Source organism: Chrysemys picta, chromosome 16 (genome assembly GCF_011386835.1).
Source record: "Chrysemys picta bellii isolate R12L10 chromosome 16, ASM1138683v2, whole genome shotgun sequence".
Taxonomy (NCBI): Eukaryota; Metazoa; Chordata; order Testudines; family Emydidae; genus Chrysemys; species Chrysemys picta.
Window position 1 is genome coordinate 1,530,292 of NC_088806.1, and position 13,071 is coordinate 1,543,362.

General features: G+C 64.1%; 1 protein-coding gene across 6 annotated transcripts in view; it reads left to right on the forward strand.

Moving 5' to 3' along the window:
* Positions 1 to 1,905: 1,905 nt before the first annotated feature.
* The window catches only part of LRCH4 (leucine rich repeats and calponin homology domain containing 4), a 41,708-nt gene continuing 30,542 nt past the window's right edge, over positions 1,906 to 13,071 (forward strand). For 2 of the 6 annotated variants that reach the window (XM_065570467.1, XM_065570468.1), the window contains exon 1: positions 1,907 to 2,169. In XM_065570467.1, the coding sequence (XP_065426539.1) occupies positions 1,989 to 2,169 (181 nt within the window). In that variant the 5' untranslated portion in view covers positions 1,907 to 1,988. Of the gene's footprint in view, positions 2,170 to 13,071 lie in introns of all 6 variants that reach the window. The other 4 variants (XM_065570470.1, XM_065570471.1, XM_065570469.1 and 1 more) reach the window with 3 other exon arrangements.

The following is a 13,071-nucleotide window of genomic DNA, read 5'->3' on the forward strand; positions in this document are numbered from 1 at the left end:
TTCCCCTCCCCCCGGTGCCTGGCACGAGAGGGGAACCGTTCCCCTCCCCCCGGTGCCTGGCACGAGAGGGGAACCGTTCCCCTCCCCCCGGTGCCTGGCACGAGAGGGGAACCGTTCCCCTCCCCCCGGTGCCTGGCACGAGAGGGGAACCGTTCCCCTCCCCCCGGTGCCTCGCACGAGCGGGGAACCGTTCCCCTCCCCCCGGTGCCTCGCACGAGAGGGGAACCGTTCCCCTCCCCCCGGTGCCTCGCACGTGAAGGGAACGGTTCCCCCCCCGGTGCCTCGCACGAGAAGGGAACGGGTTCCCCCCCCGGTGCCTCGCACGAGAAGGGAACGGTTTCCCCCCCCCGGTGCCTCGCACGAGAAGGGAACGGTTCCCCTCCCCCCGGTGCCTCGCACGAGAAGGGAACGGTTCCCCTCTCCCCGGTGCCTCGCACGAGAAGGGAACGGTTCCCCTCTCCCCGGTGCCTCGCACGAGAAGGGAACGGTTCCCCTCTCCCCGGTGCCTCGCACGAGAAGGGAACGGTTCCCCTCTCCCCGGTGCCTCGCACGAGAAGGGAACGGTTCCCCTCTCCCCGGTGCCTCGCACGAGAAGGGAACGGTTCCCCTCTCCCCGGTGCCTCGCACGAGAAGGGAACGGTTCCCCTCTCCCCGGTGCCTCGCACGAGAAGGGAACGGTTCCCCTCTCCCCGGTGCCTCGCACGAGAAGGGAACGGTTCCCCTCCCCCGGTGCCTGGCACGAGAAGGGAACGGTTCCCCCCCCGGTGCCTCGCACGAGAAGGGAACGGTTCCCCTCTCCCCGGTGCCTCGCACGAGAAGGGAACGGTTCCCCCCCCCCCGGTGCCTCGCACGAGAAGGGAACGGTTCCCCTCCCCCCGGTGCCTGGCACGAGAAGGGAACGGTTCCCCCCCCGGTGCCTCGCACGAGAAGGGAACGGTTCCCCTCCCCCCGGTGCCTCGCACGAGGCGGGAACGGTTTCCCCCCCCCGGTGCCTGGCACGAGAGGGGAACGGTTCCCCCCCCGGTGCCTCGCACGAGGCGGGAATGGGCCTGAGGTAGTCTTGGTCTCTTAATATTAGGACCCGTCCCTTTTTCACATCAATGTCTCTTGCTATTGGCTAGTTGGGTTGTCAATCTCCTCTCAGTACCCGCCTATCCGGCGTGATTCTTTCTCAGATTGGCCAGCTGGTCTGTCTTTCGCTACTCGAGTCACCCGCCTCCCCTGAGGTGATTCGCGCTCTGATTAGCCAGCTGGCCTGTCACTCTCACTTCCCGGCCCTTACCGCCACCCGGAAGGGAGTCTCCCACTGATTGGCCAGTCAAGTCGTCACTCATATCGGGCCCCGCATTCTGCCGCATATGATTGCCTGAGCCGCTGAAACAGCTCCGCCCACCGCACCAGGCAGTTCACGCATTCAACTGTTGCCGCCGTGTGACTCGGAAGACCCCGCCTCTCCTAGTGTGATTGGCTGAATCAGGTGAGGCGTTCCCCACAGCTTCTGATATGAATGGGTTGGAGCGAGCGAGCCTTGTGATTGGTCAATACTAGAACTCAAGCCCCGCCTGCTGGGGTATAATTGACTGCGGCAGGTAGGCTAGCCCTGCCTTCTACACTGCCATTGGCTGAGGCTAGGCAAGCGGACCTGTCCTTTCCCCGACGTGATTGGCTGAGCTCTTGATACGGCCCGTCTCCTGCTAGGTGGTTGGCTGAATTGCCCTAGATGCCCCGCCCCGCGAAGGCGCTGTAATTGGGTGAGGCCAAGGCAGAGGCCACGCCTTAGGCCCCGCCCTCCTAAAGCCCGATTGGCCGAGCGGAGCGGTCCGCGAGGCGCCACTGGCTGGTAACCCGCGAGCCCCGCCTCTGCCGGTTGATTGGCCCCGGCGGAGCTCCCAGCCCCGCCCCCTTGGCTGGGGCAGGCTCCCCCTTGCGGCCTCAGCCGGTCAGTCTGGCAGCGTCGGCCGCGGCGAGTGGAGCCCCCAGGTCCCGGGATGGCGGCGGGCGAGGCGGAGCCGGAGCTGCCCCCGCCCCCCTCGCCCGGCGGGCCCGCCACCGAGCGCGCCCTGGAGGAGGCGGCGGCCTCGGGCAGCCTGATCCTGGCGGGGCGGCGGCTGCGGCTCTTCCCGGGCGGCGCGGCGCGGCGCTGGGACCTGAGCGACACCACCCAGGCCGGTGAGACCCCGCCCTCGCGCCGGGCCTCGCCCCCCCCAACGGACCCCCTCGCGCCGGGCCCCGCCCCCTCCAACGGACCCCCTCGCGCCGGGCCCCGCCCCCTCCAACGGACCCCCTCGCGCCGGGCCCCGCCCCCTCCAACGGACCCCCTCGCGCCGGGCCCCGCCCCCTCCAACGAACCCCCCTCGCGCCGGGCCCCGCCCCCCATGGAACCCCTCGCGCCGGGCCCCGCCCCCTCCAACGGACCCCCTCGCGCCGGGCCCCGCCCCCTCCAACGGACCCCCTCGCGCCGGGCCCCGCCCCCTCCAACGAACCCCCCTCGCGCCGGGCCCCGCCCCCTCCAACGGACACCCCCCCTCGCGCCGGGCCCCGCCCCCCATGGACCCCCTCGCGCCGGGCCCCGCCCCCCATGGACCCCCTCGCGCCGGGCCCCGCCCCCTCCAACGAACCCCCCCTCGCGCCGGGCCCCGCCCCTTGTTCCTTTGCCTGGTCCCCCTCCCCTGCACAGCCCTCTGTGGAGACTCCCCCAGGCCCCGCCCCCATCGCGACAGGCCCCGCCCCTTTACCCCTGTCATCATATGGCCCGGCCAGGACACGCTCCCTGGGCCTGGGCTGAGCCCCTGGGTGCCCTGGCCCCGCCCCCCCGTCTCTGCCCCTAGCAGCCCCGTTCCCTGCTGTGGGGTGCACTGCCCGGCGCCCACCGCCACGGCCGAGTCCTGCCCCCCAGGCCCTGTGCCCAGGGCTGCCAGGACAATGCCCTTCTGCTGGGCCGCGGGGGGCCGGACACACGGCTCTTTGTGCCCCAGTCTGGGGGCGCCAGTCACGGGCCTGTGCCCGGGTCTCTTCCACAGCAGGGCCTGGCGTTGTTTGTGCCTTCGTCCTGGCTTTGCGCGAGCCGGGTCGGAGTCTGCTCCACGAGCGGCTCTCCTGCAAACGTTGCGGCGTTGAGTCACCTGGAAGGGAGACGGCTCCAAAACGGGTGGCTTGGTGGATCGTTTATGGGACTGGAGCTGGGTATTATGGTCCCCCGAGATCGGGGCACTATTGTGCAAATAGGAGGCAACCTACAGACAAGGCAAAGGGATTTTACAGATGGGGAAACTGAGGCAGGGCTGACCTGACTTTCCCAACCTCATGCAGGAACTGAACTGCCAGGCCAGCCCCTTTTTCTTCCTGGGGGCGCTCGCCTGGATGGGTTCAACTGAGCGGGATTTAAGATGTCGGATTTGGCGTGGGTGCTTTGTCAGGGCAGGGAGGGTGACACCCGGCGACCGGTTTGTGGGGAGCGCCCCTTGCAGTCTCGCCACGCGAGTCTGGTCCCAGATTTCGCAGCACCCCAGTGATTTGCCCTCCTCTTTGTTTACGATACTCGTGCCAGGCCGCTTCCCGTACAGCTGCTTCGCACGAATCTCGCCCCGTTTGAGCTGACTTGCTAAGGGTTGTGCAGCTGCTGAGCCCTGATCCCCGGGGCTGGAGCCTGAGCAGGGGCGTAGCTGTTGGGGGTGGTCCCTTGGGGGGTGGCAGGAGCACCCAGGCCCGCAGAGGACCCACGTTCTGGGGAGCTCTGGGGGTGAGTGGCAAGGCTGGGTCATGGGGACTTCCCCTTCAGTCACAGTAAGCAGATTTCCAACCCATTTTGTTACGTTCTGTTGGTACAGGTAACAGGTCAGTTGATGTAATGTTGGCCTGGGTTCAGTGGAGTGGGAGCCAGGATGCCTGGGTTCTCTCCCAGCTCTGGGAGGGGAGTGGGGGCTGGTGGGTCAGAGCAGGGGGGGCTGGGAGCCAGGACGCCTGGGTTCTCCCCCTGGCTCTGGGAGGGGAGTGGGGGCTGGTGGGTTAGAGCAGGGGGGGCTGGGAGCCAGGACGCCTGGGTTCTCTCCCCGGCTCTGAGAGGGGAGTGGGGGCTGGTGGGTTAGAGTGGGGGGGCTGGGAGCCAGGCTGCCTGGGTTCTCTCCCGGCTCTGGGAGGGGAGTGGGGGCTGGTGGGTTGGAGCAGGGGGGGCTGGGAGCCGGGACTCCTGGGTTCTCTCCCTGGCTCTGAGAGGGGAGTGGGGGCTGGTGGGTTAGAGCAGGGGGGGGCTGGGAGCCAGGACTCCTGGGTTCTCTCCCGGCTCTGGGAGGGGAGTGGGGGCTGGTGGGTTGGAGCAGGGGGGGCTGGGAGCCAGGACTCCTGGGTTCCCTCCCTGGCGCTGAGAGGGGAGTGGGGGCTGGTGGGTTAGAGCAGGGGGGGCTGGGAGCCAGGACTCCTGGGTTCTCTCCCTGGCGCTGAGAGGGGAGTGGGGGCTGGTGGGTTAGAGCAGGGGGGGCTGGGAGCCGGGACACCTGGGTTCCCTCCCTGGTGCTGAGAGGGGAGTGGGGACTGGTGGGTTAGAGCAGGGGAGGCTGGGAGCCAGGACTCCTGGGTTCTCTCCCTGGCTCTGAGAGGGGAGTGGGGGCTGGTGGGTTAGAGCAGGGGAGGCTGGGAGCCAGGACTCCTGGGTTCTCTCCCCGGCTCTGGGAGGGGAGTGGGGGCTGGTGGGTTAGAGCATGGGGGGCTGGGAGCCAGGACTCCTGGGTTCCATTCCTAGCTTTGCCATTGATCTGTTGGGTGATCTCAGCCCAGGCACTTCCGCTGGCTGTGCCGCGGCGTTCTCTGTCAAACAGAGAAGTTGCTCTCTTCCCTTTTCCGAAGAGTTTCGCGGTGGGCAGATGATGACATGTGTCAACACTGCGTGTGGCGGCGCAGGGTGGGGTTTTTCGTTGTCCCTTTCGTTCGGCGCCTCCCGCAGCGCCCTGCCGGGTGGCACGCCTCCCTTCCCCCAGGCCATTTCCTGTTCCTCGCGGGGGCTCTTGCTCGTTTCTGATGATGAAAGCAATATTTGGACTTGGGAGAATGCCATGGCAAACCCCCAAGCATAGGGGGCTGAGGGAGCCGGGGGCGGGGTACTCGCAGAAACTCCTAATTCACCTGGAGAAGATGGAGCAGGCTCCAGGCTAGTTTGGCATAGGCCACGTCTGCCTCCAGAGGCCCTGCTCCGCCCTGGGACGGGAGCTGGGTTGGCGTAGGCCACGTCCGTGCTCCAGAGGCCCCGCTCCACTGTGGGACGGGAGCTGGGTTGGCGTAGGCCATGTCCGCGCTCCAGAGGCCCCGCTCCGCTGTGGGACGGGAGCTGGGTTGGCGTATGCCACGTCCGCGCTCCAGAGGCCCCGCTCCGCCATGGGACGGGAACTCGGTTGGCGTAGGCCACGTCTCCGCTCCAGAGGCCCCGCTCCACCGTGGGACGGGAACTCGGTTGGCGTAGCCCACGTCTCCGCTCCAGAGGCCCCGCTCCGCCGTGGGACGGGAGCTGGGTTGGCGTAGGCCACGTCTCCGCTCCAGAGGCCCCGCTCCACAGAGGGGCGGGAGCTGGGTTGGCGTAGGCCACGTCTGCGCTCCAGAGGCCCTGCTCTGCCGTGGGACGGGAGCTGGGTTGGCGTAGGCCACGTCTCCGCTCCAGAGGCCCCGCTCCGCCGTGGGACGGGAGCTGGGTTGGCGTAGGCCACGTCCGCGCTCCAGAGGCCCCGCTCCGCCGTGGGACGGGAGCTGGGTTGGCGTAGGCCACGTCTCCGCTCCAGAGGCCCCGCTCCGCTGTGGGACGGGCACTAGGCTGGCGTAGGCCACGTCCGCGCTCCAGAGGCCCCGCTCCGCCGTGGGACGGGAGCTAGGTTGGCCACAAAGACACCCTTGGAACGGGAGCCCTGAGAGAATTGGGCTCCTTTATCCTATCCGCTCTGATGGTGCCTTGTTCAGCGTGCTGGCTCGCGTCCCCCTCGTAAACCGGCGTGTGTTCCATGCCGACAGAAACCGGTTGTCACTGCCGTTTTGTTCCTCTTGTAACCCTGCTCTTTCTGGGCCCAAGGCCTGTTGCCAAAACAACACCAAAGTCGCCGAGCTTTCTGTGCCGCCAATCCACCAGCTGTCACGGGCTGGAAGGCAAGGCCGGGGATTTCATGCTGCAAGTTTTTTATCCCAAGCTCTTAACGAGCTGTACTGGAAAACCCAGCGCTGCTTCAGACCTACCGAGAAAAGAACCAGGGGCGTAAAGGGGAACCAGGTTGGTTTAGGAGCCTACGAGTTGAAGGCGCCTTGGTTTATTTTCATCACAGGCTGTGTTTGAAGGTTTCTTTTCTCTGCTTGCTGAGGGATGTTTTCATTCCTGTTTTTAGACGTTCCCAAGCCTGGAGCGGCGAGCTCAGCCCGGTTTTGCCTTTGTTCAGAGCAGCTGAAGGCTTAGCTTGGGGTGTGTCCGCACTGCAGGTGCCAGGGTGCTGGAGGCCGTGGGAGGAATGCCGTCCGGTCGCCGTTCCTCGGGCAGGGAAATGGGCAGTGCCTGAAAGGAGAGGCCAGGCCCTGGTGAACTTTCTCTCACGTCAGAGTTCACAAGTGACTGCAATGTAATCTAGGCCCGGCCATGTAAATTGCTTCCTTCTGCCTCCGCTGTCCAATCTGGGAAGGGGCTAGGACGAACAGCCCCGGTCATCCCACTCCCTGTGTGGGGCAGTAACAGCGCCCTGGCCGAACCTGGTTTGCGAACGGCGGCGGGGGGGTGTGTCTATACAGTCATGACTGGGGTGGAGAAGGTGACGAGAGAAGTGTTATTTAGCCCCACACAACGCACAAACCAGGGGTCACCCACCGAAGGAATGGGCAGCAGGGTCCATAGAAATAAGAGGAGGAGGGATTTTGTTCTACCCTTAGCTGGATGTCCATGATAAGCACACAGCTAACCTGCGGAACTCCTTGCCAGGGGATGTTGCGAAGGCCAAAAGTGTAAGTGGGTGCAAAAGAGAACAGTTCTCAGGCCTGCTGCCCGTACGCGGCGTGGTCTGCTGGCTGCCCTGCCTGCACGGGGAGGCCAATCTGTCCGAAGTCGCCGCAGGCTCTGGTGTGGCTAGAGCAGGCGCTTGTCATAGAGGGGCAGAACTGGGTGTTGGGGGGGTACTTCTGTCAGTGGGGTCAGGGACACGCAGCGTCCCTAGCTGTCATCATCATTGCTTTGCTGGAGCTGCCGTGAAATTGACGAGACAGGCTGGTCGGCTCCCTGCTGTGAACCCCAGACAGCTGGGGCTGTCGCCCTGGGGTGGGTGGGGGGCTCCCCGCCCTGGCTCTCAGCCCCCCACACTGCCCCTCTTCTGTCAGTGCTAGTGCTCCTGGTGAGGACACGCACCCCTGACAGAAGGAGGGCAGCGTGGACACTAAAAACCTCTGTAAATCGAGCTAAATTTGTAGTGTAGACGTGCCCCATGACTCGGGAAGTGGCACTGCCCTATGGTTACCACCGGCTGACATCTGTCCGCAATCTCCTGTGGCGGACGGGCCACCACTGAAATGCAGCCACCTCTGGGGTGAGGCGGGAGCCCCTGGGCGCTTTCAGACCCGCTCCCACATGGGGAAACCCATGGATCCAGCTTGGCCGGGTGACTGCAGATCTGGCCAACTGTCTGGGTTTCGGTGCTGCCGTGGAGACCGCTAACCCCTGTGGTTAACGCGCGTGCCCCCGGTAACCAGTGTGGGGGTCACCCGCCCTCCTGTCTCGCCCTGAGCCCGCAGTTAGCTCGGTGGAAGCCCTGAGGCACGAGGGCTATGTCTGCCTTAGCTACGTCTCTCCCCACCGACGCTCTAATGTGTTGATCCTCCTGGGAGGCAGGGAGGGCCTATGATCCCCATTGTACAGATGGGGAAACCGAGGCACGGAAAAGCAGCTGACTCGCCCAGGGTCACCCAGGGAGTCTGCTGGAGCAAGGGGATTCCTACATTGGTGACTCAGGCTAACACCCTCACTTAGCGACATACATCGGGGGACACTGAGGCACAAAGGGGCGTGACTTCCCTAAGGCTACAACGTTCTCCCTGACATCCCCTTGCTGTCCCCCGAATTGCAGGGGGATCCCATGTAGGGCATGGCCGGCTCCCAGATGGGCGTGTTGCCAGCTGGAAGCTACCAGCCCCTGCCCTCGGCTGCGTTTTGGGGGGGCCCTGCCAGGACAGCCTCAGTCCCGGCTGCAACCCAGACCGCCTCCACTGCTCAGCAGCGTGTGAGTCAATTGTCTGCTGCCTCCGGCTTTTCCTTCAGCTGAGCTGTGAGCAAACCCGGCTCCAGATCACGTGCCCAGAGCGCTGGGTGAGGGGCTGGGCTGTGATCTCCCCCTGCGGGCTGGGCCTAGCGTGCCTGGGCGAGGCGGCCTCTAGGAGCGAGATAAGGCTCCAGCGTGCTCCATCCTCTGTCTCTGCTGTGACTGGAGAGCTAGACCCCGAACCCCCACCGTGGGGCACGAAATAGCATCTCCCCTGTGCTACTGCTCAGTCCTCAGGACTGGCTCTGGTTCCGTCTGGCCACGGGGCTGGCACCTGTTCCTGTGGGAGCCAAGAGCCCCACCCCCAGCGAAGCACCCCCCCCCTCAGAGAGGGGACGTATCCATTTACAGATGGGGGAAACAGAGTCACGGATTTTCTGCGTGGCCTTGGGCAAGTCACTTGGTCTGTACTTGTGTGGCGGGAGCGCCTGTCGAGTCCCGGGACCCCTGGCGCTAGGCCCTGCACAAACTCCGAACGCAGAGACCGGCCTTCCTCCATCTCCCATCTTCGAGGGCCTGAACCACAAGGGTAGCTGCGCTCCCGTCTCCGTTCCCGGGCTGTGTCTCCGAACCCTGCCATACCCCTGCCACTGGAGGGCTGGCTGGGCTGACCGCGTTCAGCTCTGACCCGCCGGGCAGGATTTCAAAGGCTGCTCCAGCCCTGGGTGGTTAATGGCGCTCACTGCAGTCTGATCTGTTAGTGCCTAGATTCCCGGTGCCATCTTGCATGCTCGTACCTGCACAGGGAGGAAATTAACCAAGGGAGCAAACTCCCAACGGAAGTGGCAAATTCTCCATCCCCGGATGGTGTCCAACCCGGGAGATGTGATCGCCCAGCACAAGCGACTGGGCTCCATACAGGGGGAGCTGGGGGGAAGTATTGTAATGGCCTATAACGTACCAGAGGTCACTCGATGGTTCTTTTTGGCCATAACCTGGTTTCGATTGTTATTGGTCAACGTCGATTTCCCCGAACACGCCCACAGGGCCAGAAATGTATTCCAGCCTCAACTGAAATGTACAGGTAGGCAAAGGAAGAAAACTGCGACTTGAGAACTTACGAGTTGAAATCCAGGGCTCTGGACTTTGTAGGCTTAGCCAACGAAGAGTAGGCGGGGGTCTGATGCGGGGATCTCCGGCTGTTTGCTTTGTGTATTTTGACCTGTCCCATTGAGACTTTGTTTTGCTGCTTTGACGTTGTCACTTTGTGAATCTCAGCAGCTACGTCATTCAGTGATTGTCGAACGAACCCAACATGATTGTGTGCAGCTGTGAAAGTTTAAATTGGAAACCGGAGGGGGGAAGGCTTGGGAATGGATGGGAAAGGGGCCTGTTGATCAGTGTGACGGGCCTGTTGATTGCATGATTTGTGGGCTGGGATCAGCTGGAAGAGGGGAGCGGGAAGGTCAAGGTTGGCCAGAGGGGTGGCGTGGACGGCTGATCGGCCAGTCCTGGCAGAGGAGGAGAAGGCTCTGGCGGGGGAAGACGGAGAGTCTGCTCCCAACGCAGGGTTTGGGGTGTAGTCAGCACTTCTGGGGGCGCTGCCCGACCCCTCTGGCCAAGCGCACATGGGCTGAGGGACTTGTCTCCTGGTCTTTGGAGGGGCTGGCCGGAGGCTCGGCCATCCACCAGGCTCTCTGTCAGGCAGGAACCGCTCCGTGTCGTCCCCAGGCCTCGCTCTGATGCTCCCGTGTTGGGTCAAGCTAATAAAGCATTTCCTGCTGCTTCCGTCGGTTTCCCCTGGGCAGAGGATGAGCAGCTGACCCTGGCCCATTAGAGTCCAACCTCCTGCCTAGCCCAGGCCGGAGAGTTCACCCCGGTCCCCCGTACTGAGCCCCACACCTTGGGCTGGCCTGGAACATCTCCCAGAAAGGCTCCGGCCTGCCTCACAAGAGATGGAGACTCCCCCTCTGCCCTGGGCAGCTCGGGCCAACGGCGAGTCACCTATGCCCTGGGGAAAAACCGGTGCCTCGTTTCCCCTTGGGACGGGTCTGGGTTTACCTCCAGCCGCTGGGCCCTGGCCTGCCTTTCGCCGCTGGATCAAAGAGCCCTGTGTGCCCGGGATTCTCTCCCCGGAGCGGCATGTTCCCGCTGGAACGTGTGCCCATGTGTTCCCAGCAGCTCAGCCCAGCTGTGGTGTCGTTTGGGCGTGGAAGGGGAACTCGGCAGCCGTGTGCAACGCGCGCCGTCCTCAGTCCGGCCGGGTGATGCAACCTTGTGTTTATCTCGGGGGCGGGTGAGGCCTTCGGATGGTGCCGCAGGAGGAGCCAGAGGGGGGCCGGGTTAGTTCCCTATAAATACGTCAAGGGGACGACCCCCAAGAGGGCCAGGAGCCAACGGGCGCCGTGGCCCCCAGGATGGGCCAGGGATCGCTGGAAATGAGGACAAGGGTTCGGTCCAGCCCAGCCCCCCAGCAGGGCATGTTGGGGCTAAGAACCGAACTGGTTCGAAGCTGGGACTTGCTCACCGTATGGACAGGATTGGCTGCTTTCAACCCATCTCGCTAGCCCAGGGTAACTCCCCTCGCCCAGTGTGGACGCTGTCCTGGGGCAGGGGGTTGAGCTGATGTGACCAGGAGAAGCATCCCCTCCGGGTAAATCTGGCTCTGTGGGCCAGCTGGGACTCTGGTGGGTGGGCTTTGAGATCCCTTCCAAGCCTCCATTTCTGTGATCGAATGGTCTCCTATGGCGGGGCAGGGTCCTCCCTGAGGGGGGCGCATTGAGGGGATTTGGGTGCCGGCTGGGTTCGGATCCGTCCCCCTGATGCGCGAAGGAGGAAGCGGGCACTGGCAGGGGCAGGAGGCGGTGGAGCCTGCAGCAGTGCAGTGCACCCAGAGATCGCTGCCGGCTCGAAAGCCACATCCTGCCGGCTGCTCGGAAACAAGCATTGCCACAGCTGCCTCCGTGCGCGGCTGGCGCGGCCTGGCCACGCCCTGCCTGGCCTCCCCAACGGCCCGGCTGAGAACGCCACGGGCCGCCCCCCTTGGCCCAGCGCTCCTGGCCGCTCTCGGAGACAAGCGCTATGGACGACGACCAGCCACCCCAGACCTGCTGACGTCCTACCAAAATCCGCAAAGAATAGACCAGACTCATGGCACTGATTTCTCCTCCTAATGCCTCCCTGGGCCCTGGCTCTGCCATACCTTTTGCCCTAAATCTCCTTGTAATCAGCTTAATTGGACACACAGACCAGTTGGCATCCCCCCCCCCCCCCCCCCGTCTTCTCTAGGCCAACGCGCTCGGTGCTTTTCCCTGTTTTCGGGGCTCTCCAGTTTGGCCGTCGTCCTCGGGGCGAAGGCAGATGGAGCTACCCGGCGTGTTATGCCGCCGGAGGCCCAGCCAACGTGAAAGGAGGTGGCCGCACACAATGCAGCCTTTCTTTTCCACCAAACAACGGGCTATTAAGAGGCGGGAGGGGGAGGCCAGTGTTGTTTGTAGGCCTAAGACAAGCCAACTCCTCTAAGCTTAGATCCCAGAGGAATGACCAGCTCTTCGAAGCCGCCCTGCGGGCAGCGAGGCAGGCCTGGGAATGAAAGAATTTGCAACGGTGCCCGGACGTTCTCCTCCGAGATCCCGGTGTTCCTCCCACCTACGGCAGCGGGCGACAGCAAAGTCTCGGTGACTGTTTGGAGTGGCCTTGTCTGCCACAAGAGAAATGCCAAATTCCCAGAGTTTAGCCCAGCTGCCGTGACCACCTGTTTTACCCAGGCTGGAAAATTCTCCCCAGTTCCCCTGGCCGGGAGAGCGTCTATTCTTGGCTGTGAGGAACCGTGGAATCCAGTGTCAGGATCCCCACGGGTGCCGAGATCGTCTTCCCGAGCCTGTCGTGCTGAGGGAGACCCCTGCTCTCCGGGGTCCTCGGCCAGCGCCCTCACCACATTTCCCGAGGACCCGGCGCCGTCTTTGAGAGGAAGCTGCCGTCGTATCGCAAGCAGGCACCGGGCCCGGCTTCGCCTCTGGCCCTTCCCAGAGCTCCGACATGCGCGAGGGGGCTGGGAAATGACCTCTGGCCGGTGCATTGGGTATCAGGTCGTGGGAGGAATCGGAGCCTGCCTCTCTCCCCCAGAGGGCAGTTATGAACCCCGGGGAGGGAGGTGCACAGAGAGGAGAAACTGAGGCACGAGGGTGTAGGGACTTGCTTGGCGCGGGGCATATAACCCAGAGTCGTGACCAAGCTGGGCCCTTGACTCGGGAGGGCAGCTGGGCGGCTCCCTCCCCCCGCGTGGAGAGAGCTTGGCCGGGCACGTGTACAGTGTGTTGAACCCCTGCCAGGGCCTGGCTTGTAACAGGAAATGAGACTGGGATCATCCTCTGGGTCTGCCTCGGAGCCTGCCCCCGGCACAGCTCAGCACTTTGGGTCGCGTCACTTGGACTCCTAGAGGAGGGGAAACCGAGGCACGGGGTCTCTGCTTGAGGCCGCAGTAGAGCTAAAGAGATTTCCCCTGCTCTAACCACTCTGTCGTGCTCCCTTCCACCTGTCCCAGAGGCTCCAGAAAAAGGGGCCCGTCCTCGGGCCAGTCTTTGGGCAAACCCGCGGGCCGGCAGTGTGTCGAACTGGGATTGTTCTTACTGTGGTCTGTGAATGCTGAGTGGGGAGTGTTGGCTGGGAAGGTTGCAGGGGAGTGTGGCTAGGACGGTCGGCATTGGGGGTGGGAGACTGACCGAGGGAGAATACCTGAGCATGTAACATGAGAGCCCAGGAAGTGGGTTGTAGCCCACGAAAGCTTATGCTCTAATAAATGTGTTAGTCTCTAAGGTGCCACAAGTCCTCCTGTTCTTTCTCCAGGAAGGGGTTAGAGGCCGGGTGACAC